General features: G+C 35.8%; 1 protein-coding gene across 6 annotated transcripts in view; it reads left to right on the forward strand.

Moving 5' to 3' along the window:
* LOC124635655 (protein kinase C and casein kinase substrate in neurons protein 1) overlaps window positions 1-24,167 on the forward strand; it is a 129,833-nt gene that overhangs the window by 75,071 nt on the left and 30,595 nt on the right. For all 6 annotated transcript variants that reach the window (XM_047171596.1, XM_047171598.1, XM_047171593.1 and 3 more), the window contains one exon: window positions 9,381-9,569. In XM_047171596.1, coding sequence (XP_047027552.1) covers window positions 9,381-9,569 — 189 coding nt within the window. The remainder of the gene's footprint in view (window positions 1-9,380; window positions 9,570-24,167) is intronic.

Genomic DNA, 24,167 nt, shown 5'->3' on the forward strand with positions numbered 1-24,167 from the left:
TAGTCGATTTCAATGAAGTTTCCAATTTTATTTTTAAATCATTCAGCCAACGGCTTCACCCATGTCACGAGGGATCTATACTTCGCGCATCCGGATAAAAAGTAGCCCTGAGACTAAGTCGCTAAATGAGCTATCTAACACTGAAGGAACTTTTCAAATCAGACCAGTAGCGCCTGAGGTTATCGCGTTTAAGCAAAAAAAAAATTTAAACAATCTCTTCAGCTTATAATATCAGCTTTTCTCTTCAATTCATTCTCTAACCTAGAGAAAATAAAATACGCTCTTCTAAAACATAGGTGAAATCTTATCCGAAATTCCCACAAGTTTCCTACCGAAGCCAGTTTCGAAGGCAATCGCTAGGTTTATCTAAGTTCTTAAGTTACCCCAAGATACGAGCCACCTAGGACCAATTTACCAACTTCGACTAGTTCAACCAGTGTGAAGTAAAGACTTACGGCCAGTTTTTTCATCAAAAGTTAAAGTTAAAGTAATGTCTAAAGTTAAAGTAACGGTCAAATTTGTTTTTTCAAGGCTAAAGTGACAGCAAAATTCATAGAAAAATTGAATTTAACCGTTACTTTAACTTTAGTCATTACTTTGACTTTTACTTTGGCTTTAACTTTTGATGAAGAAACCGGCTGTTACAGTCTACCTTTTCAGAATATGTTAAACGTCTGATAGAGCAAAATGTTTTATTCATGAGTATTTTTCTTATCTTTTTTTTTTTGAATATTTTATCGCCTGAGGAAATTCTGTTTTTCTGTGTGACTTGTTGATGACAGTTCGTATCTTGAGGTCTTCTAAAGGTCTTTGGAAATATAGTGTAAAGCGTTTATGGGTAAGCTTGGATAAATTACGTTACTGATTATATAAGTTATAATAATAGTCATCCAAACCTGAACAATAAAAAATACATTTTTGTCTGTTTGTTTGTACCCTAATGGCTCCAAAACGACTCATCTCAGCATTCGCCGTAGAATGCATAATCGTTTATATCATTTGTAACTTGGTCTCCTTTCTTACCTAAAACATTCACATTAATTTAATCAATCATTGCCCTTTATTACCTCCATAATTAAATTTCATTTAATCACAGCGCTCCACAATTATTTCACTCACAATAGAAACAATTTTCCATCGGACGTGACCTTGTATCGGCGTCATACTTTATTAAATTCCAATTTAATTTGTTCGCTCCACAAACGTCACTACACTGCGGAGTTAAGGTCCTTGTTTTATTGCTAAAGTTTATATTATGTAGGCTATTTTATTGCGAACGTAGACATTACTTATTTAAATGTATGGGATGAGGTCTAAAATATATGCTTAAATATATTGTAAACAGAAGCTATAAATACGAAGTAACTTGTACGTAAATAACGTCGTCATTATTATTCTCAAAAAATCAGGAGATATTCGTTTCAAGAGTTCATTCTCTGAGAGGTCTTTTAAACATTTACGTGGGTGCATGTATATTTTTAGGGATGGAAATTCGTCAAATGATTTCCTTCCTTCCTTTCACTGTAGTAGGTTTGGGAAGCCCTTTGCGATTGCAGTAATTATTTCGAAGAATCCGGTACACAAGAAAATTAAATTGAATTCACCAAAACCTTCTCCTATGTCTGAAAAATACTATGCTAAACACGGCATCGAAATCGGTGCAAACCAGCGTGAAATAATCGCGCACAAATATACATTACTAGCTGCTGTCAGCGGTTTCACCCGCATCCCGTAGGAACCACGGCACGAACCCGGATAAAAAGTAGTCTATAGCCTTCCTCGATAAATGGGCTATCTAACACTGAAAGAAATTTTCAAATCGGTCCAATAGTTCTTGAGATTAGCGCGTTCAAACAAACAAACAAACAAACTCTTCAGCTTTATAATATTAGTATAGATGTACGTTAGTTTCAACTGAGACACTCCTTTTTTAATTTTCCTTCTACGAAGAGTTAATAAAAAACAGTTATTAAAAACAACAAAGTACGTTAATATTTTCGCAACCAATATTCATTAACTTATCACAGAACCAGTTAACATACTTTTCTTTTTTTATTTAAGGCAATTGTTAACTTTGATGTTACCTCAAAGTTAACAATTGCCTTAAATAACTATATTGCCTAAATAACTTAAGTAACAGCAGTCAATTATAAAACCAGTAGGGTCGGTACTTTGTGCATCGTTAATATAGTTAATGGGTCTCAAATAATTACACCTGTTTGTTTAATTTTCTTGTATGTTAATGAACCCATTTTTTTTTTTCATAAATTACAGTGTGTAGGTTGGGTCTCAAGTTTATTTAATACTCACCGCCCCCGAGGTTTCGCCCGCGTCACTGTAAGAACCCGTAAGAAGTCCACACCAGGATAAAATATCGCCTATGTTACTAAAAAAAGGTGTAGCTTTCCATCAGTCAAAGAATTTTTCAAATCGGTTTCAAAAAAAAAAAAAAACAAAAAAAACTTTTTTTTTTATATTAGAATAGTTTTTCTAATAATGCAGTGAAATGTGATCCCTAGTTTTTTTAAATTTATTTCTTCTCATTTAGAAACATTTCTTCTTGACTAAGTTAAATTAATAATGTTTCTTGTACTTGCACTCTCATTTTTATTTCTGACTGAAACCACTTTCGTTCTACACATGAAGTTAGCAATTTTACCGGGTTAATTAATAAAAGAGCCGTTCTAACGTTCTAGATTTTACTTACAGCAATAAAAGCGAAAAAAGCAATGAAAGCGAAAAGCAGTCAGCCATTTCTGTTTTCATAATATTATATGAAACATTTCTCGCTCAGAAACTGCAATTTCATTACATTTGTGTTGTCTTTGTGAATGCGATTTGCCTCATAACGTAATATTTATTTTCACTTTATTATTTCACGTTTATTTTCAGTTTTTGTTTATAAAGCACGATAAACTGTGGGTCTCGGCTTTTATTTAAACATCTTTTTCAGTCGTTAGGGGTAGTCAGTAGTAGTAGTAGTAGGGATATTGGGTTGCCCGGGTAACTGGGTTCAGAAGGTTAAATAGGCAGTCGCTCCTTATAAGACACTGGTACGCAGCTGCATCCGATTAGACCAGAAGCCGACCCCAACATGATTGGTAAAAGGCAGATGATTTTCACTTTTTTATGAAACATTTTTACCTTTCCTGTTTTATATAGAAAGACTTCATTTGCCTTAGGCAAGACTAGACGTATTTTTTCGTACAGCGATGAAGAATGAAAGGAAATGTGTGACGAATTGCCAAGTTCGTGTCGACGACATTTTCATGTAATAGCTTGAAGGAACAAATGTTTGATATGTTGCTCGTGAAAAGGGTTTTGTGTTAGAAGGTTTAATCGTTTTTTGATTTTATTCTAAGTTTCACAGTATATTTATATTTTTTGTTATATATATATAGAAATGATCTAGGTTTGAATCTCTGAAAGTTTTTATTGGGATGTTCTAGATTTGATGAGGTTTTGTTTAAAGGATATCTCTTCCTAACCATTTGAACATAAAGGGTATTACGTCTTTAATATATTCGTTAACCATTTTATGTCTCACAAAATCTCAATCAATCCCGTCAATAAACACACAGACAGTCTACAAATAAATCTTTAAACACATTAACTAGCAACAGACAATTGAAGTTATTCACCGCGATTTAGTTCAATAGAGCGCTCATAAATCTCTTAGAGATAGAACACCCACAGTTTAGTACATAGAAACGCTAGTACGCTACATATCTGATTAGAAAATTGCTGTGACATTATACTGAGGTTTACTGTTTATTCGTTATAATAGGTGTTCAGTGGGTGTTCAATTGTTTTGTATTTGTAGCGTTGTTATTGCGTAGATTGAGTGATTTAATGTTGTTTTAAAGTCGCAGTTGATTTAACTGTTTATAATTTTTCATATTCCATACTAGCTGGTTTCCGCTGTTTCATCCGCGTCCCTTGGGAACTTCTGCCCGCACCCGGATAAAATATAGCCTATGTTACTCGGGAAGACTGTACCTATCTAACAGTAAAATAATGTTTCAACTCGAATCTGTAGGTTAGGAGCCTTTAGGACCCAGACACAGGAATTTTGAAGGGAGGAGGAGGAACTGAAAAATTATAGCTACAGTAGTGGTCCTCATATAGACTGTAACCAAATCATATTCACTGTGCTTAATGATTGCATAAAAAACTTTATAATCCAGAGTTAACAACACAAGCAAACAACAGCACAACAGCAAATGCATTTAGAATAACAATCGACTATCACAAATTCACACACGTAACCGAAATCTAAGATAAGCTAAACAAGCGATAAAAATGTTAATGATTTAAATAGAAAACAGTGGACATTTACAAAAGCCACACTTTCGTTGTTTCTCTATACGTTCAGAATAAAATGCAGGCGTTTGATGAATATTTAGAGTGCAGACGTGCAGACGATGGAAATGCGAAGACGAAGGTTGGATGCATTTTTTAAATCGTTGTAGGTCGTTGACCGTCTTTAGAAAGGTATTATTGAAATGTGTTTTGTGTTTTTGCAATAATTATGGTCGTGTATTTTTGTATATTTGTTATAATGCCATAACAAAGCTGGTTATCTATCACCTGAGATACTGATGCAAACAATATTAAAATCACTGTTAACTTTCTTTCAAAATCTTTTTTTTTATTAAATGAGTTTCCATATTTTATTTTAGGTTCTAAACGAGGCCTTATACCGTCTTCCCAAAAAAGAAGGAAGTTTTAAAAATACACCAGTATCCAATAATCCCAAAATCCATGAAACAAGCGTCAAAAGAAACAGCTTATCTACACAAACGAACATTTTACGTGTTTTTGTATGTACATAATTTATCGCGACGCCTCTTCAAAGTTAGTGCGGCTGGCAGCCGGCCAGGTATTGAGGGAAAGAGTGAAAATATCGCCGCTGACCTTTGCTGGCCCCCGCTTCACCTTAGCACTTGAAGATTTAGGTACCTATTTATAGATATGGATATAGTATGGTTGTTGAGATATTTTGTAAAGGGATAATCTCACCGGTTTTTCTTTTGAAGAATTAAGAACAGACTTAATGTATGATCTTAGTCACTGAAGCTACACGAACAAATTGTGATTGGTTCGGAATTTAATATTTGTTAATTATGAAGTGTAATTAGTCAACAATAAACCCACATGACATGCAGAAGTATCAGCGACTTATCAAGGCCTCTTAATATATCAATATTTATTTTTCTTGTGACGTTGATAGACGACATAGCTAAAACATTGCGGTTAAAACCAATCCAGTATGACCAGAGATAAATGAAAAGATTAAATTTGCCTGATATAAACTAAGTTTTGTTTAACTAATGACTATTCAATGCCTTCCCACTATAAAACATTTACTATTTATACGCACGATAATCAGCAAGGTTTGCTCATTACTTAGCGCAAGAACTTCATTAAAGCCATGCGCAAACAGCTTACGTTTGCGCAAAACGCGCTAACTGCGCAAAAATGCGGAAACGCGAACTCTCAAACAACGCTAATCGTGGCTCAAATAAATGACGTACGCAATTAATACGTAATTAGTACGCAAAACGGCATGAACATATTTCACACATGTGAATCACAAATAAAGAATTTAATTTTAACTATCTTTTTAATAAGAAGTAAGGAATCAGATGAACTGTCTTATCTTCAGGGTAATATTCAGCTACGAATTTGCGTACTTTTCTTTTCTGCGCTTTTTATAAGGTTGCTGAAGGAAAATTATGAAATTACTGGTGTTTGTCTCAATGGTTTCGGTATACGCGTGTATTGTCCAAGATGTACGTCACATTTAATTTGACCTCTTTTTAATGGACTTCCCAAAAAGAAGTAGGTGTTCCATTCGGATGCTTTTAACAGTAGGTATGTATTGTGTAGTTTCAAAAACAATAAATCTTGCTTACTGGCAGCCATTTCCATATTGAAGTACCCAATAACACCATAATGAAACCCGAATTCGAGACCTACATGTAAATAGTTTTTTTTCCAAGTACCCTTTGACCAGGATATCATAGCTGTCAGTTAGAGTAGACTTGAATTATAAATGCTCAGTTGAGGAAAAATGAAATTCCAGTGCCATTACCAATCAGACTACGCTTAGGTGACTTCGTGACTTCTAAAGAGTCACAGCGGAATTTCCTGCCTGAATATTGCGCAGGATTTCGTTTCTTTATAAGTTTTTACAAAAGGCTGCAAAGGGTCTTACTTTTACTAAAGGTTTTATTTGATGCTCACTGAATATATCTAAAGAGAATTGCAGATTTTAATTCAAAGATTATAACAGTCAAACGGTTTGACTATCTGACTATCTAACTAACTTCGATTTTAAGTACGCTCCTAGGAGATACGAGTAAACTTTCATCACTATACTTTTATACATAACTACATTTTCTTTTGATATTCATTTTCACAATTCAATTTTTTCCACAATACAATATTTATAAAATCCCCGGCATAAAAAATAACAAAATTCCTTGAAACACACCCACACACACAATATTACGTAGAATATAGTAGGTCTGTTTAACCGGAGCTAGAATGACGTTATCGTAGGTAACACGTGATTGATATCGCAATGCGGACCTGATAGCATCTGATAGTTTAACTTGACTATTCAAATTTAAAATTTACGTGAATTGGAACGGTTTTGGAAACTGGATTGGGGTGAAGGACGGTCGGGAATCTGCAGACTATTTGACATTAAGGCATCGTTCAGACCAAACGTATTGTCGGCCGCTGACTGTGAGCGCGCGTTACGCAGTTTATTGCTTTTCCATATTTATTGAAATTGTCGTTCACACCGAACCGACTATACGCTATTACGTCGTCTGTGGTCGCTGACTCTCAGTGGCCGATTATTTTACTACGCGACTATGCACGGCGGACGCGGATTGGCTACGCGGACGCAGTTGCCGAATAGCGCCGCTCCGCCGCGCCCGCACCGCCGCGCGCCTCGGCCGCAATACACTCGAGAAACAAACTTCAATGAGGACAGACGTGACACGTGACACCTCGCGATGTTCGACACCGAAAAGTTTATTGCAGAAGTACATTCTAGAGAATGTATTTGGAATGCGAATTCAGAAGAATTTAGTGATAGAAACTTACGAAGATGCGCTTGGGAAGACATAGCATCTGTTATGTATGAAGATTGGGGGGTTCAAATACTGAGCTCTTTTATGTGTAGAATAGTCAGCCGCTTAGCGTACGCATCTAGTGTGAACCTACACGAGCCTATTCTTTTGTTCACACATGAAGCGCATCGTACGCTATAGCTTATTGTCGGCTTGGTGAGTACGGGTACTGCAGATTGAGTCGACGTTCACACTGGGGCAGACAGTGAGTATACTCACAGTCAGCGGCGGACAATACGTTTGGTGTGAACAATCCCTAAGTTTGAAGTCTCATACTTTCCTAAATAATTATTTAAAAAAATTTGATTGAAAATATCCTACGGTAAAAGCATAATTTTACACTCTGAAAGGAAAACTGGTAATGGTTTCCTTTGAAGATTTTCATTGACTTGGGCGAAATAATCAAAAATTTATTTTTAAAGTTAACGAAAATTATCCTCGAAACAATATAATTGGATTTGCACTATCTTAATCATATCCTCCCTATAATCATGAATTCCATTCATATGTTGTAATAAATAAATCGATATTACTTAATTGCTATATAATCAGTTGAGCACAAAGGTTTGTCCATATCCTCGTTCAGAACATCATCAAAAGTTATTTACAAGTTTTGATTAAAATAAATTTATCCTGCGCCATTCCGACAGTGGCTCCATGTAAAACACTGGTACTCAGCTGCATCCGATTAGACTGGAAGCGGACCCCAACATAGTTGAGCAAACCTTGGTGGACGATAATGCCTCAAATTGTCCCCTAGCGTCAACCTCCTTGAAAAAGTCTAGTAATTTTATGGACATTCAAATCTATTCAACCTTTGCAGATCTATTAGTAGATAAACTTAACAAATAGCAAGTTAACAATGATATGGTACCTACATAAACGCAATGACCGTCATTGGTCACAAGGCTGCTATGATTCGTGTCCAATGCCAATGAATAGTATTCATTGGGAACCTATTATAAAAGTGACACTGATTGTACTATTAATTAGAAACCTTATGAATATAGTTTGTCCACTTGTCATCATTTTTGACCACCATTTTTTCACCCTATAAAAACAGCCTTTCAACACGATAATATGCATTAAATTATGTAAAGTATGCCCTGAACGTGTCCCTGCATACCTCTGACTATTAGCTTGAACAAAAGCGGTAGAAAGTTCTAGACGTCCTACGTAGTGTCACCGACAGAATGAGAAGTGCTGTTAGCAGTTTGACATCTGTCAGTTGCTTCCTGGGTCTGCTGCCTTTAATGGTATGGTCGGCACGTGCATTTGTAGTGCTTGGTGGTCAGAATTTTCAATTTCTTATTCGATTTCAATTTCATTTTTTTTAAATGGTATTCAAAATACGAATGCCTTTTGCAAATGTTTGGGATCATGATGTTTAATTTTGCCTAAAATCGATTAGCCCTAGGACCAAGTCCACCGACAACGTGAATGTCTGTTTTCTTAAAACAACTGTTTACTTCGAATTTTTACCTTCAATTTTCAAAGTAAACAGTTGTTAGAAAAACGTGTACGTGGTCGCTGAACTGGGACCTTTATCTATTTATTTCAGCAAAATCCCTTAGGATTTATATACCTTTATCGAAAGTTTCCAGTTTTCTCTTTCAATGAATAGTCTAGAAAAAAAATCCTACTTCAGCTTAGAAAATGCATCGTACCTACCGCAACGTAAAGGTATATTCGCTTAGGAATACCTCGAAGCGTACTCAGCCGATCCACCAGTCTTTGTTACCTGATACGTTTGTAGTGCAAATGGAGCGATAGCTGGCTCAAACTGGGTCACACCGGTTTTCCAATAAATTAATCACTCGGCAAGATGAGCTTTGATATTGATACGGCCATCGACAAGGATCATCTTTGAACCTCGACCTGTTACAAGGTTTCAATCTTTGTTAAGATATATATTTTGAGAGGGATACTAAGAATACTTAGTTCCTATTGTGCAATAAATTGTGATATGTTTTTTCTTCTTTAAAATACCTACTTAGTAGTCTGCATCAATGAGTATTGGACAAACAATTAATTTTGAACTCTGATCAGTTCAACGGATTATTTATCGGCAGTGCTGTAAAGCCTGTCTTCTTCATCATAATGACAAAACGCCTTCCAATTTTCTCTATAAAAACAAAGTTTTATTCTGAATATTTTTAGATATCCAAAACATTACCATGCTTGAGTTGTCAAAATATCTTAATAAACTAAAAATCAATGTCTCTGTTACAGTCAATGATCCAGCTAAAAGAACGCAAAGAAATGGACGAAGCATTCAAAAAGGCGCAGAAACCCTGGGCGAAGCTCCTGCAGAAGGTGGAACGCACGCGACTGGAGTACCACACGGCTTGCAAGCAGGAGAGGACGGCGCAGAACCAGGAACGGAATGCCAGTGGAGACAGCTCACTTAGTCCGGATCAGGTCAGTGGGGATTTTGATATATGTAGTGTAGATGTAGTCAAACTTGAAGACGGTTTGCAACTGACTTCGGGGGAAGGGAATGTGGTCATATACCTCGCCCTGTTGAGCAGGTGATACTTGAAAATTGTTTCTGTACAGCGATTCGTAGAGTATATCGAGTATCGAGTCGCCAATAAGTTTGGCTTAATATATAACGAAAGGGAGGAATTATGGAGTTTTTTGGGAGTAATGAAGGTCTAGAAAGGGTCAGTTAAGATTGGGATAGGATTCGAAATGTAGGGTCTACATTCGAATTTTAAGTATTCCTTCGCTTGAGACAGCGAAGATTCTGCAAGATAATGTCTGGGGAGATAGGTGCTCGCAATTCGATAACGATAGCTATCTGAGATAAAAATTAACTTCACTTCGCACAAAAAAACAAGTCCATTCAGAAAATAGAATTTCCTAGAAACTGTAAGCTGGTGTTGTATCCAAAACAGAACTGCTCTGTATAAAAGATATTTATCAATAAACTCGTAGAAATACTAACACTCGTGTATGTAATGCCTGTACCATACAACCGCGAACATTTAGTAATATTCGTATCGGTATTTCGGGTATTACAGTATAGGTCTCCATTGGTATGTTATTAATCTAGGCTAGGGCCTTGGCCATTCCATTGACTGTGTAAACTGTGAAATTCATATACTCGATATTAAGAAAGTTCTTAGCTATATTTAGAGTACTATAGTTCGGCCATTCAGAGAATGCGTTCCTGACACGTCGCGATTGAACTGACGACGTAACTTTGCAATGGCGTTGCAGTTACGATAAAAATATTTTTGCTGGTTGTTTACCGTTTTAACAATTGAGGAGCATTAAAACAACATTATTATATCAATAATCAATGAATGTTATAATTTTGTGCCAAACTGAGTGTCAAATAACTTGGTAAACAATATTTTTCTAAATCTATACTGCGCTATTACAAGGTTATGTCAGCGGTTTATATTTTGTAGTGCTGTGCTAAAAATAACAGGCAAGTATCGTAATCTGTTCTTATACAGTTATAATATAAAATAATACGTTTTGATTTTCTTTTTAAGAATTGGAAAATAATGGACTATAAGACTTAATTATAACGTTTATGAAATATAAAAATAAAACTATGACCAAACCGCATTTTTATACTTAGATTAAAAATGGTAACCCCAAATGGCGTTATGGGCCGCCATTTTGTGACGCTAAAACAGTCGTCCGTTGTCGTTTCGTGCGCATAGACCACGTTTTTCAAGTGTTTTCGATCTGTTTTTATTTGATTACCCGGCTTTTGTTAGACCGAGATATCAGGATTGATTCTGTTATTGATAATAATATAATTATACATGTAGGCGAAGATGATGATGAAGACACCACCTCCTCAAGCAAATCGGAGTCTGATTAATATTCTGTTCGCACATTCAATTCAATGTACTTGTAACAAAGAATAAATAAAACAATTTTATTATATGAATATTACCTTTTTTTGGTTTCCACTTAAATAACTAAAATATAAAACAAATGATTCCGCCAATTTAAAACGAAAATAATCTTAAAATAATGCGGCGGTTCATTTTGAAGGAACGGTAACGAACTCAGTGTTATGTTGTGCCCATCACTAGTCGTGACTAACTGATAGGTGTCAGGAACGCATTCTCTGAACGGCCGAAGTATAGTCCAGACATGGCGGCACTTATCAAATAGTGTCTTCGTCTCAGCCTAAAGACGCTAAAAGCTGGGAGAATTGGCCCATTTGCTCACCGTCCGTGCATGTCAGTGACTGAAAAAAAAATAATTGTCAAATGCGCCATTAGTGGAAAACAAGCAATATAATAATATAGTACTGAAATAAGATACCACACACAGAAAAAACTGCAACTGCGTTCTTTCTACTGGGAATTGTCTGATTCGCAATTCCTACGTATCCTGTATACGTATACTGTTCGTGTGTATTCCCGTTGGTGTGGTACCGGCTTTACATCAATACACGTGGGGTTGTTTCGTTATGAAAATGCTAGTATTTTGTACAGAATAACAAGAGGTGTAGCTGTAACAAACTTTAACTGGAAAACTAAATGCGAATACAAGGTTTTAGTTAGAAATTCGTTTAAACAAATAGTTTCCATGCAGAAATTTTTGATACTCAAAAATAGAAAAATATTTTCAAAATATAGACGGATTTTTAATGTCTATATTTACAATTTTGACGACCTCTATGACGCAATGGTCACCAAGCCGGACTGCCGAATCTAAGGTCCCGGGTTCGATTCCCGGTTCGGTCGACATTTGTGTGATGAGCATGCTTGTTGGCCGTGGTCTGGGTGTTACAATATGTATTTATAAGTATGTATATGTGTAGCTATATGTAGTTTATCAGTTGTGTTAGCACCCATAACACAAGTTAATTAATAACTTACCATGGGGCTAACCAACCGTGTGTGAAAAAGGTGTCCCGACATTATTTATTTATTTAAAAAAAAATGTACCTTATTAAGCTTGTTGTTTATGTACCAGAGCCTTGGTAACTCTTACATACTAGCGATACAACTTTAAAGTAAAAACTTACACTTCAAGTACCACATCTTAACTCAAAACATCCGATATTTTCCAACGTATTTCGAGATAAAGTCGTCAAAATATTTGCTTATTGTAGCTCTGTAGTGTGTTATCATTTGATTGAGTTATCTGTACGTGTCGGCGATGCAGTCCGATGGGAATGATAGCGGCGATATTTATTATTATCTTATTATATTGCTGTTACATGTACATTTTCATAGGAAATGCAGTATTTTTAATACTGTTAGTATTTCATATTATGGCTTTTGTATGATGCTTTAAGCTATAGGCTGTAGACAAGTTTTGTCAAGACTGCCTATTTTCCATTATCTACCTTTTTTATGGGAAATCATCAAATGACCCCTCCCGCTGTGCGTGCAGCGTGATTGAGTGTCAGACTCTTACTGACTTAAACCAACCCAACCCACCATGTTCCTTCTTAAGCCCTTTATGTACCAAGGAGGCGGTAACTCTTAACCAATTCCGCAGTCCCAAAGCTGATCAAGAAGAGTTACGGTACCTGCCATAAATACCATTTAAGTCCACAGCCACAAATCAGACTAAAGTTAGATTTACTAATGGATAGATAGGTCGTGCATTGTTTAAATAAATCCAGTATATCTATAGAAAAACATACAGAAATACACATATATTTTTAACCTACATTTCCATTACGAAAGTATGACGTGATAATTCCCAATTTGTCAGTTCCGCGTACGAATCACCGTATATTTGTGAATCATAGGCTTTCGGCTTTCGACTCTCGCAATATCCCAGGAATGTACGACCAATCATCTCTTCGGTACGAATTCTAACAATAAACACTGAAATTGGGTTGAACTGTATTTTAAGATTTATCTAAACAGGGAAGTTTGGAAAGTGTGAAATAACTGGGTCTATCTCGAAATATTTAGTTGCTTGATCTACTCTTATAATATTATAAAGAGGAAATATTTGATTGTTTGTTTGATATGAATAGACTCCGAAACTATTGGATCCATTTTAAAAATTCTTTCACTGTTGGGAAGCTACATTATCCCCGTAAAATAGATAGAGAACATAGGCTATATCTGATCCGGGTATGGGCAGTAGTTGCGTTTTAGGACCGCAAACGGCAAAAGTTATTTAAAAGAAAATACATGATGATTGATTTCAATATATTGGGTGGATCAAGTTTTTCCTAAAATAAATGCAATGTTCTCTGATATGTTTTACAGTCGATATCGATAGCCGATAAAGTTGGTTTATCAGATAAATGTAGGTTAAGGGGAATTTGCAAGGCAACTTCAAGTAAAGTCATTCAATCGACACTTCTAGAACTGGGCCTCAACATATTACGAATTTTGTACAACAATCATTATCGAAATGCTCAACAAAACAATAAGTACTAATTTATAGGTACTTCAAATTCGAAAGAAACTTTGTCTGTGTATTATGATAAAGCGAAATTGAAATGAAAGACACAGAGATAGGTTGTACCCTGAGAAACGAAGATGGACGTGGTCTAAGAAATGGAAGCTTATAAACGTTAAATAGATTAATATAATGTAGCATTTAAATAAAGTAAGCCCAACATATTCAATTGCATAAAGAAGTTAAATACCAGTCCCCAACTCTTAGGAGTACATTCAATGATCAAAAACACGAAAAAAAAAACAGAAATAACTTTTTGTCATTATGAAGTTGAAACTCGTTTCATTCAGACAAATTGGGGCGGGGGAGACATGTCCTTGACAGTTCCCAAATGGGTCCCTTGGAGATTATGGGGGCTTAGTGTAGGACGTTGAATGAAGCCTGGATAGACTTGTGTTCCAGTTTGTGCTGATTGGGTTTTAAATGATTTATGGCCTAAAATTGAACTGTTTTTTGGTTGAGGAGTGAAGGGTTGTTAAAGTTTTTGGAGTGGTACGCATGAGAGTTTATTACTCATATAAAACTTGTACAAAAATAAACTAAGGCGACTTCAATGAAACACATACATACAGGTCAAACAAAGAACCTTTTGAAGTCAGTTGAAATTTCTTGCGTTAATTAAGTCACTGGTTGGTTAATAAACGCACTGTTTTGAATCTGCATGATATAGTTTCCATTTTTGCTTTAGAAGAAATATCTAGAGACATCATTGCCGCCTTCTAATTTACATTCCAAACCAATTTTGATATGTAGCTCATCAAATAGTACAGTAATATTCAGCAAGTTATATTAATACCAGTTTCATCAGCCTCTCATTGAACAATTAGCGTCATTAATATACCATTACTGTCACCCACAGTAACGCCATACCTACCACGAACACAGCCATCTACATTAATTACATAAACTGCAGTAGAACTTATAAACATGGGCTTGTAGGAACCCTATTTAGCATTCAAGTCCTATCGGTGAAGAGCTGGAAATAGTTCTGTACAGTGCACGACAGAATTATTGACCCACGGGTTTATTGATTAAATTATTGTCGTAGATGACAATGTTTTGTGAAATAAAATTGATATAAAGTGAGCTGTTTAAAACCCCCTGTTGAATTTAATATATTGGATTTTTTATTCATAATACTTGCTAGATCTTCCCGATACTTATCTCACTTGATCAGACACTAACATAATAATATCAAAAAGTCAGGATGAATAATATCAAGGCTTATTTTAAACAGTAACAAAGGTTTAAAAAATAACAATTATTATTATTCTTTTCCACACTCTCTTAAACTACGTCAACCTGTTGATTTTCTTCACAATAAATCTCAAAATACAATGTAATTTTGGTGCAAAGCGTGCAACTGGCCGCAACCGCAGTGCCGACAATGTTGACCGCGGCGACAACGGCGAGACGTGCAGAATAAATAAACGATGCTCAACATTGCTATGCGGTGATATTAAATGCATGTTATAGGGCTTATAAATATTGTAGAGATAGGTTAAAAAAGTTGTGAGAATTGAGATAACTCAGATATATGTAAAGTGCGTTTCTTTTAGGTGAAACACAACACATGAGTACCGCAAAGAAATATAAAAGATTGGATTTTTAGAAAATCTCACAGACAAACCTAACAAATAGAAGAATGTAAATGATAAAAAAGTCATTGCTTGCCATTGAACATTGAACATCAATCATGATTAGCAGATAACTACTGTCAAATAATTCTACATCTTATCATCCCCAAAAGTAAATTAGATTTAAAGTAAACCACAATAATGCATTTTTATACGATCCTTATAAGTTGTGTTTCGAAATTACACCTAATCCACAAAAATGCACATTTAACTCAACCCTATTATTTGTATCTCTGCATATTCCTTAACAAGCTACCCCAATAATCCTGCAATGAAGTTTACATGTAAATAGAACAAACTTCGTCTTGCTATCGATTGCGGGCCAACAAAGTTCCTTGACCACTGGCCCCATTCACATAAAACTTTAGCACGAACTATCCTTACGAGGCTTCTGAACTGTCAATATTGGATGTCTGTAGTGTTTGTCTGAGATACTGTTATGTAAGCTGGGGTTTATGCTGTGACCTAAGTTACCAGAAGCTTCGAATCTTGGCTTTAAGTCGATCTGGTATTGTCCTCTGCTTAGGCTGAAGGCGATATTTGGGCCTGTAAGATGAAATTCGGTAATTTGTCTTGAAACGGAATTCTCTCTATATTGTTGAAAGAGCAAACCATCAACATACATTAGGACACAGGCTATCAAACAAAAAAGAGATTTTACAAATTGGTCCAAGAATTAAATAACTATCCTCAAACACAAATATAACCTAATTACTAACAAGGAACCACCCTCAGTAGATTGATTTAAACGCTTGTAGTACCTAATTACCCTGTTTTCAATCTCCCTTCTAAGTTTAATAATCACTTTTCTACACGAAAACTTAAAGCGATTTACAAAAGTTGAAACTATTTTAGTTTCTACTAGCTTTAGAGACACTATCGACCAGCGAAGGTCTTAGGCCAATGTCCCCGTTTGTCAGAACATCGGACCGTGTAACAGAAATTATTTATTAACTTAGAAATGCCTTATTGATTCTTTACCCTGGTTGTTTTATATGAATTATTAAGAGGTGATACGGTTTCAATTGGTTGTTTAATGTAGCAGGATTTTGTAGAAAATATTTTCTATCGGTTTTCGATCATAATTAAATATTAATGTATTTTTGAGGCTGCCCGCGTCTAGACTTTTTATAGGACAAATAAAAGGTCGTTTTTCTGTAGTATCAGTGTGGCCTATTTTTCTCCTACAAAAAATCGATCACTGATTTATCGGACGTGGGCTGACATCATGAAAACTAATGTAATGAGTTACTTGCTAAAGATGGAGAATGAATAACTACCCAGGATCGTAAGCTGTTAGGAGGTTAACGACCAGCATAATTCCAGCTCTTACGATGTTTAAGCCAACGCCCGACGTTACTCATTCCAAAATTAGCAAAGAAATTAAGCGATGATGTAACTCTTCAAATCAAAGTAAATGATATCATTCGACTTTATCAGTAGATAGTAAGACCTCGTACGTTCTTATCTCTGCAGATGTCTTATTCGGTGACAGGTTATGTAAAACGAGGTTATATGGCAATTTCCTGGCGAATCTTGGAGCGTCTGCAAGACTCTTAAACGTAGACTCTCGTCAAGAAATACTCGTACGTACGTTCGTTCAGGAAGTTGTGGAGACGTTTAAATTTTACAGAAGAGAGAAATCAGTTTATTTGAAATGCTTTTCATGATGTAAATACTTGAAGCAAGATTAATTTTCCAACAAATGTACATTATGGAATGCAATAAATGATACGGTATGATATGATATGATAATAATGGCATCACATGGTCGAGAAATTGAATGATCGTTAGTGTAATTTATTATCTGAGGAACTATTTTTAATCTGTAATCCGCGACATATTCCGCCAATAAAGGTTTGATTTGCCGAAAACTTATTTTAGACGCAACAGGCTCCTCTTCCTACATGAATTTCCCAGACCATTTTAATATTGTATAGCAGTAAGTACATACCAATCCATATACTACAATCAGTATTTCGGTAATGTTCTCATCGTTTACCTCACCCACTTCTTCACCATAAACTTTAATTTTTTCACCATGCACTACGTGTAAATTTAGTTTTTCATCGATGCTGTTGGAAATATCTCGCGTCTGGTTATCTCCCGAAATAAAACACTTGGAGATGAGTGCTAACGTCACTCGCCCACTGGTTTGTAGTCTAGTTAGAGATTCTGCTGTGACGTCAGAACAATAATGGGTGGCCTGGGTGGAGTTTTAAATGATCCAGCTATTGAAAGGATCTTTGGTCCTGTGTTTTCTGCAGTGCTTTAACCCTTTGTATGTCGGAGCGAGATACGCGAGACACAATTGATTTTCTATTGTTTTATAATTAGCGAAATACAAGCGGTTAATCTTAAATTAGCTGTTTTACGATTAGTCAGGCACTAAATGAACTGAAAAGTACTGTTCTTTATTTATTGTCACTAATTTGATTTTCTGTCCTAAATTGTTAATATCCAGTCATTTGTAATTATATTGTCTTGAAAGACAAATTCGGTGAATAGCATTCATCAAATTAGGTCAAGAGTATGAAAATAAATTCCAGTTCCTACTTTAAGAACAAATTCATCAACAATATAAAACTGGAACAAATCTATAATATTGAACGTTTCCTATACTAATGAGAATTTATGTTGTTCTCTTATAATAATTTGTTTCGTAACTCAAGTAGTGTTTACATCAAGCCGCGTACGCACGTACGAACAAATTTGTTGCGTTACATGATATGCAACAACTTGGTTCGCACGTGCGTACCACTATCGAACATCGAACACTCTGTTCGTCAAACATATTCGCGGCGATCCTTGTAGTGTGTTCTGTATGGACGGTGTTCGAAGAGCTTTAATAAATGTTACGCAACAAAACTGCGAACATCAAAAAATTCTCCGCTACTTCACAATCGACTACTTACAACGGCGCCGTCATGGCTACTAAGATAGAGTTCACGACTGTTGTTCGCGAACTCGACTCGAACTATGTTTGCGTTCGTGTTCGAATATGCCGTCCATACGTACGAACCAAATGTTCGGGTCTGGTGTTTGTGTTCGCTATGTTCGTGTTCGTACGTGCGTACGCGCCTTCATAAATCTTTGGAAATAAACTTGTTTCCGTTCAGCCGTATGAAAACATTACATTTGAATTATTATTGCTAATATGAGTTTGTTCCGTAATTTTAACTCTACAAGTAAACTTCGAAGTGGTGTTTGGTATTATGGAAATAGCTTAAAACCACACTTCACTTTATAAATTACTAGCTGTTTTCCCGCTGTTTCACCCCCCTCTCGATGGAACTTCTTCCCGTAACTGGATAAAATGTTACTCGGGGTTAGTGTATCTTTCCAACGGTGCAAGAATTTCGGAGCCTTTAAGGTACAAATAAACAATCTAAAAAGTGTATATTTTTTACTATATTAGTACAGATTTAACAAATAAACTTGAAAATGGTATTCGGTATTCTGAAAATAGCCTTAAAAAAGTCCACATTATCAATTATATCACCACCTCTTTCTGACAATAGAATTTGGATCACGTAATCATGTCATAATACGTGCCCTGATAAATGATTGATAGCATTCGGATCACCTCGATACATTTACAGCAATCAATCAAACTGGCCTTATCTGACCACTTGACAATATTGCTGGTTTTGTTTCATTTCATTTGGGTATATTTATTCGACTATCTTTTTCTTAAATATTTATATAGTGATAATTCCTAAAACAATAAATCGAGGCTTGGGTGCATGAGGCGATCTTAGATGCATATACACATGCAGCAAGTATAACATTCATAAAATATAATTAACATGTCATACAACCGGACCTTTATCATCTAATATACCTATATCTTATCTCTATATCTTACTAATATACCTAATTAAAAAGGAATGGATGGCGAAACACTTTTATTGTGAAATATCTAATAATGACCCATATATATTCCTACTTGCAATAATTCTACTTCAAACCTTACTGAATTTAACCTAGAACTTCACATATAATGCATATCCGTATACCAAATTTCATTTAAATCGGTTCATTAGTTTTGGCTTGAAAGCACGACAGACTGTCAGACAGAATGACTTTCGCATTCATAATATTAGTAAGGATAGTACGAGCACAATGTTAGAAACGGGTTTTCTCTAAGCGAATGAACCGATATTTCCGAGATACCATTCCACAATACATTCCAATGTTCCTATATTCTTGGTTTGTATTCAAATATCTTCGATATTGAATAAGCATTATAAGCTGGGTACATGCCATTCAGTTTTATTCGCAGTTTCGATACAAAACATTAAACGTTAGAGATACCTATAGTATTACTCTTAAACCCGTTCTTGTAATAAATAGGGGTTAGGTCTGGACATTTATTGCTCTTATTTTTTTGAATACATTTTGCAATCGTTACGGGTAGTCAGAAGCCAGTAAGTCTGTCAACCAGTCTTATCTAAAGGGTTGCCCGGGTTACTGGGTTGAGGGGGTCAGATAGGCAGGATCTTGGTGACGTGATCAGGATCCTCACCTGCATTCGGTTAGACTGGAAGCCGACCCCAACATAGTTGGGAAAAGGCTAGGCGGATGATGACTTTGCTCTGCAGTTACTTATTACTCCTTTATGGAATAGTTAATGTTTTATTGTAATAGATACTTTGATCATCTGTAATGTATATGTGTACTTATTTATGTAATCAAACTAGAACGGTATATAGACTTAATTGTCATTTTCCGCCCAGACAAGTTTTTAATATCTGGTGCATGTTGATATCTATCAAGGTCAAGTTACACTTGTAATTAGCTCGTGTATAGATGTAAATTATAACCTTTTGGACTTGTAACGTCTGAATTCACCAACCCGCATATAGCAGGCGTGGTAATTAACGCTCAATCCTTCTCTGTGGGAGAGCAGGCCGCAGCCCAGCAGTGGGACGATAAAAAGGCTGATGACTATGAAAATCTTTTTGCTAAGACTAGTTTTCGGTTTTGGCTTAACGTAACTTTAAAAGAGTCATGGCCGTTATCACCGATTGCTGATAAAATCTCTGATAACCTATCAGGAACAGATCTGACAGACAAACTGTAACTTTTAGTTTCACATGTCTCTGATAGCAATATCTGGCGGAAATTAAAAGCAGCCTATATCCTACTATATGATACTTTATCGCAACCACTGAAACTGGGCCTCAGTTTTTAAATCCACCATACTGCCTCTGACATAGTAATCCCAATGGGAACATATTCCGCGTATTCCACAAAACGGGTAAGTAACTATTCCCATCAGATTTCCAGTATTTACCTCATTTTGAATGTCGCATTTACCTGGAAATAAATATTTGTGAAGCTGTATTCGTTTCGCATTATCAAATGTAAATCAAAATCTGATTGCGAGTTGCGTAAACACGGACGACGGGATTTTGTTATTAATTAGTGTGTTTTGTTGTTATGTAATATTGTATTTTAATTATTAAATTCGGAGCTGTTGACAGGTATAATATTGTGATTTCATTTTGTTTAATGTGCATGTTATTTTGGTTTGTAACGTAGCTTTCAAGTGGTTGTAATGATTTTTCTCTCAATTTTGTCGTATGAAAAATGGTGATGGTTCTATCTGCTATGTTTTAAAAATACAAGTACAAAAATTGAAGATACGTAATGAACTGATATAACTAATAATGGGGAATAACATTCCACGTGGGGGGAGTATGTGCATATATTTTATCATTTTGTCTCTTAAGATACAGGTCAACCTAGTTTAAGAGGACGAATTGGAATTTTTGGCGCCAAGGATTTCAATTTTTCTCAGTAAATACAAAACGGATCAAAATACAACTTGGTTACCTGAAAGTTCATGATATAAAGCTTATTTTGTTAGACGTAGAAACATGATTAGGTAACTTTTATAACAGAGAAAAATATATCAAACATACCTCTTTTTAAAAAGAGATTCACATATTATGGGCATACGGGACCGATTTAAGCCTCTTAACTTTTTTCGTAGTTGAGTATGTACATACTCTTTAAAATTGTAGAAGGAATTTTTATCAAATTATCATTTCTAAATAATAAAATTACAAAACCATTTTGTCGCTTACGACTTTTAGTTATAAGCTAGAGCGCGTATTGTTATCCTCGCCCCGCTCAGACGCTCCGACCCCTTTTGGCGCCTTAGATGCGCGTGCCGGTTATGGAATTATTGTTGACCAATTCCTCGCCTTAAGAGGCAGGGTTAATATACCTGTACAGATTTTGCAAAATACAACAATAATATTGTACCCGTGTGCATTGTAACGAACACTGCATATTATTTTTATTTATTTTTTGTGCCTACCTATCTGTAATTTTTCGCTAATAAATAAATATTTTTATTTATTTATGTTTTATATTGAACCATCGATAAATTATTCATCAAGTAAATCGATATGTCTGTTAATATGTCAACACCTTGCAATTGCATTTAATAAAACCAGTATTGCCACTAAATATAATATTGCAATTACAATTATTTTTTATTCAAACGTTTAAGATCAGATCAGAGAGCCATTAAAACAGATCACACGATATACAGCACAGCCATATAAAACAACACTAACCAAAATTCTAACTAAAGATACTTCAAACGTCTACAAAACTAGTTCTAACTATTAGGAAAGCTGAACCTAATATTATGCAAAATACCGGGAATAGTATACTCGTTCCGAATCAATACAAGTATCGCTTTGAAATCCACAACCAGATTTTGTACGGCACATTCACGGTACTTGCGTATTTACGATCAAGGAATATCACGGAGTAAGGAAATATGAGCGGAGATGCCATTATGTGGGTAGGTCAGGCGCCTTCTTCTGCGTCAAATAAGTACGGAAGGCATGACCAAAACGATCAGTTACTAGTAAACTAACTAGGCGATCGGCTTCTTTGAGGCAATTTCAACGATTTTTGGTATGGCAAAAATGGGTGTCTACTAAGAAAGGCGTAGAAGAGCGGAGACAGTAACGTTCCTCGTCCCCCGCACACCAGCATTTGGCGCATTTTGGCGTGCTGCTTTCTTAGAACATTTTCCACACCGCACCTTGTCATTTTTGTTCTCCATGGTACAGCACATTCACGGTACTTGGGTATTTACGATCAAGGAGTATGCACTATGCAGGTTTAGATGCAAATGTAGGAATGAAAGAGTGGTTTATGATATACCTGTGTTTGGGCTTCAGTGAAGGTAATCTGTGGCAAGGTCGTTCGATAGAAGTGTGTAAAGATTACTACTTGTAGGTGTACTATTTCTAATATGCTGCGCATAATGTAGCCTAACTAAAGCCCTGGAATACCGTGTCTCTGCAAATAAAGATTCTTATTCTTTCTTGGGAAGAGTATGTGTCCTGGTAATGACAACTCCATGTGGATTGCTGTTATCATCATCATTCAGAGAGCAGGAATGATGATGATTTCATTGTTTCTTTGTTATTTTCCCTTCTTTATAATGCATCCAACTTCATATGAGTCCTTGTTATGTGGCTGAGGTAAAAATTCTTTGACTTCCTTCGTATAATTTCCAAGTTCTCTGTCTAAACATCTTAATCACGTTCCTACTTCGCAATTTTCTTCCTAACATTGATTTGCGTTGTCTTACAAAGCGACAAATTAATTCATACACGGTAAAGCGTGTCAGAAAATCTCGTCGACACGAAGATGATCACAACCCTGACACAATAATGAATCAGCTTGTATCAGCGTCATCAGATAATTATGCGTAGGGCTGCCGTACTGCCCATGAATATTACATGAGATGTTCATAATTTTATAGTTGATGTAATATTCTTGTGTTTATTTACTTGTTAGGTACTGTCAGTATGGAGGCTTCTGTGATTGGATCAAAAAACTTTGCTTTATGTGGCTGTGATATCAATATTTTCTGATAGGACTGATCGGTTTCGCTCTTTCCTAGTTTATTTCGCACACGTAAGCTAATTCTACGTTTACATGTAACTTATACATTACTAGCTGTTCTCGTGGTTTAACTCGCGTCGCGTGCACCCGGACTACATATCTGTACTGCTGGAAGCTGTCTACTGGGAGATAGACAACTAGCTGATAGCTAGGTAGATAGCTGTCTAACTTTCCCACTGTGAAATATAATTCTTCGAATCAGTTCAGTAGTTTCGGGACTGTTTCATAATCAGTGTTTCTCTTGAAATATTAGTAACTTTAAGAGACCAAACAAACTTAAATAATTTATTTTTTTCCATTAAAACAAATTGGAATTGTAAAGATATAGTCTTGATTACACCACCATGTGTTCCAAGAGGCCTTTGCCCTGCACTTAGACAATAATGCCACTATTAAAGTTATATATAAAAATCTGACCCTCACAGACGTGCAAAGTAATTGCGTGCGTAATCACTTTTTATAAACAAGTAAATAGACTGCGGTTTTTCAAGTAAACATGGGTTTTAATGATTGCTATTATGATCAAGTCAAGTTCTTAGTAGTGTTAATGATGTAGTTTTTATTATAGATATATTACCTGTTATCTGGCACGTTAAACTGTAGGTCCCGGCTGTCATTGAACATCCTTGGCAGTCGTTACGGGTAGTCAGAAGCCAGTAAGTCTGACACCAGTCTAACCAAGGGGTATCGGGTTGCCCGGGTAACTGGGTTGAGGAGGTCAGATAGGCAGTCGCTTCTTGTAAAGCACTGGTGTACAGCTGAATCCGGTTAGACTGGAAGCCGACCCCAACATAGTTTGGGAAAAGGCTCGGAGGATGATGATGACCTGTTATCAAAGAGTACTTAAATTCACAAAAAAGAACGAAAATTAGTCAAAGTCAAAGAATTGTGTTTTCTCTTCATATTTAATTATGACTCTTCTGTCTTCCATCATTATTGGTTTAACTACAGTTCTCGCCAAATAATTTTACCGGTCCGAAGCCAGCTACTGACTTCACGATGGTCAAAGTGTGAACAATACATTACTGCA

The sequence above is a fragment of the Helicoverpa zea genome, chromosome 13 (genome assembly GCF_022581195.2).
Source record: "Helicoverpa zea isolate HzStark_Cry1AcR chromosome 13, ilHelZeax1.1, whole genome shotgun sequence".
NCBI classification, from domain to species: domain Eukaryota; kingdom Metazoa; phylum Arthropoda; class Insecta; order Lepidoptera; family Noctuidae; genus Helicoverpa; species Helicoverpa zea.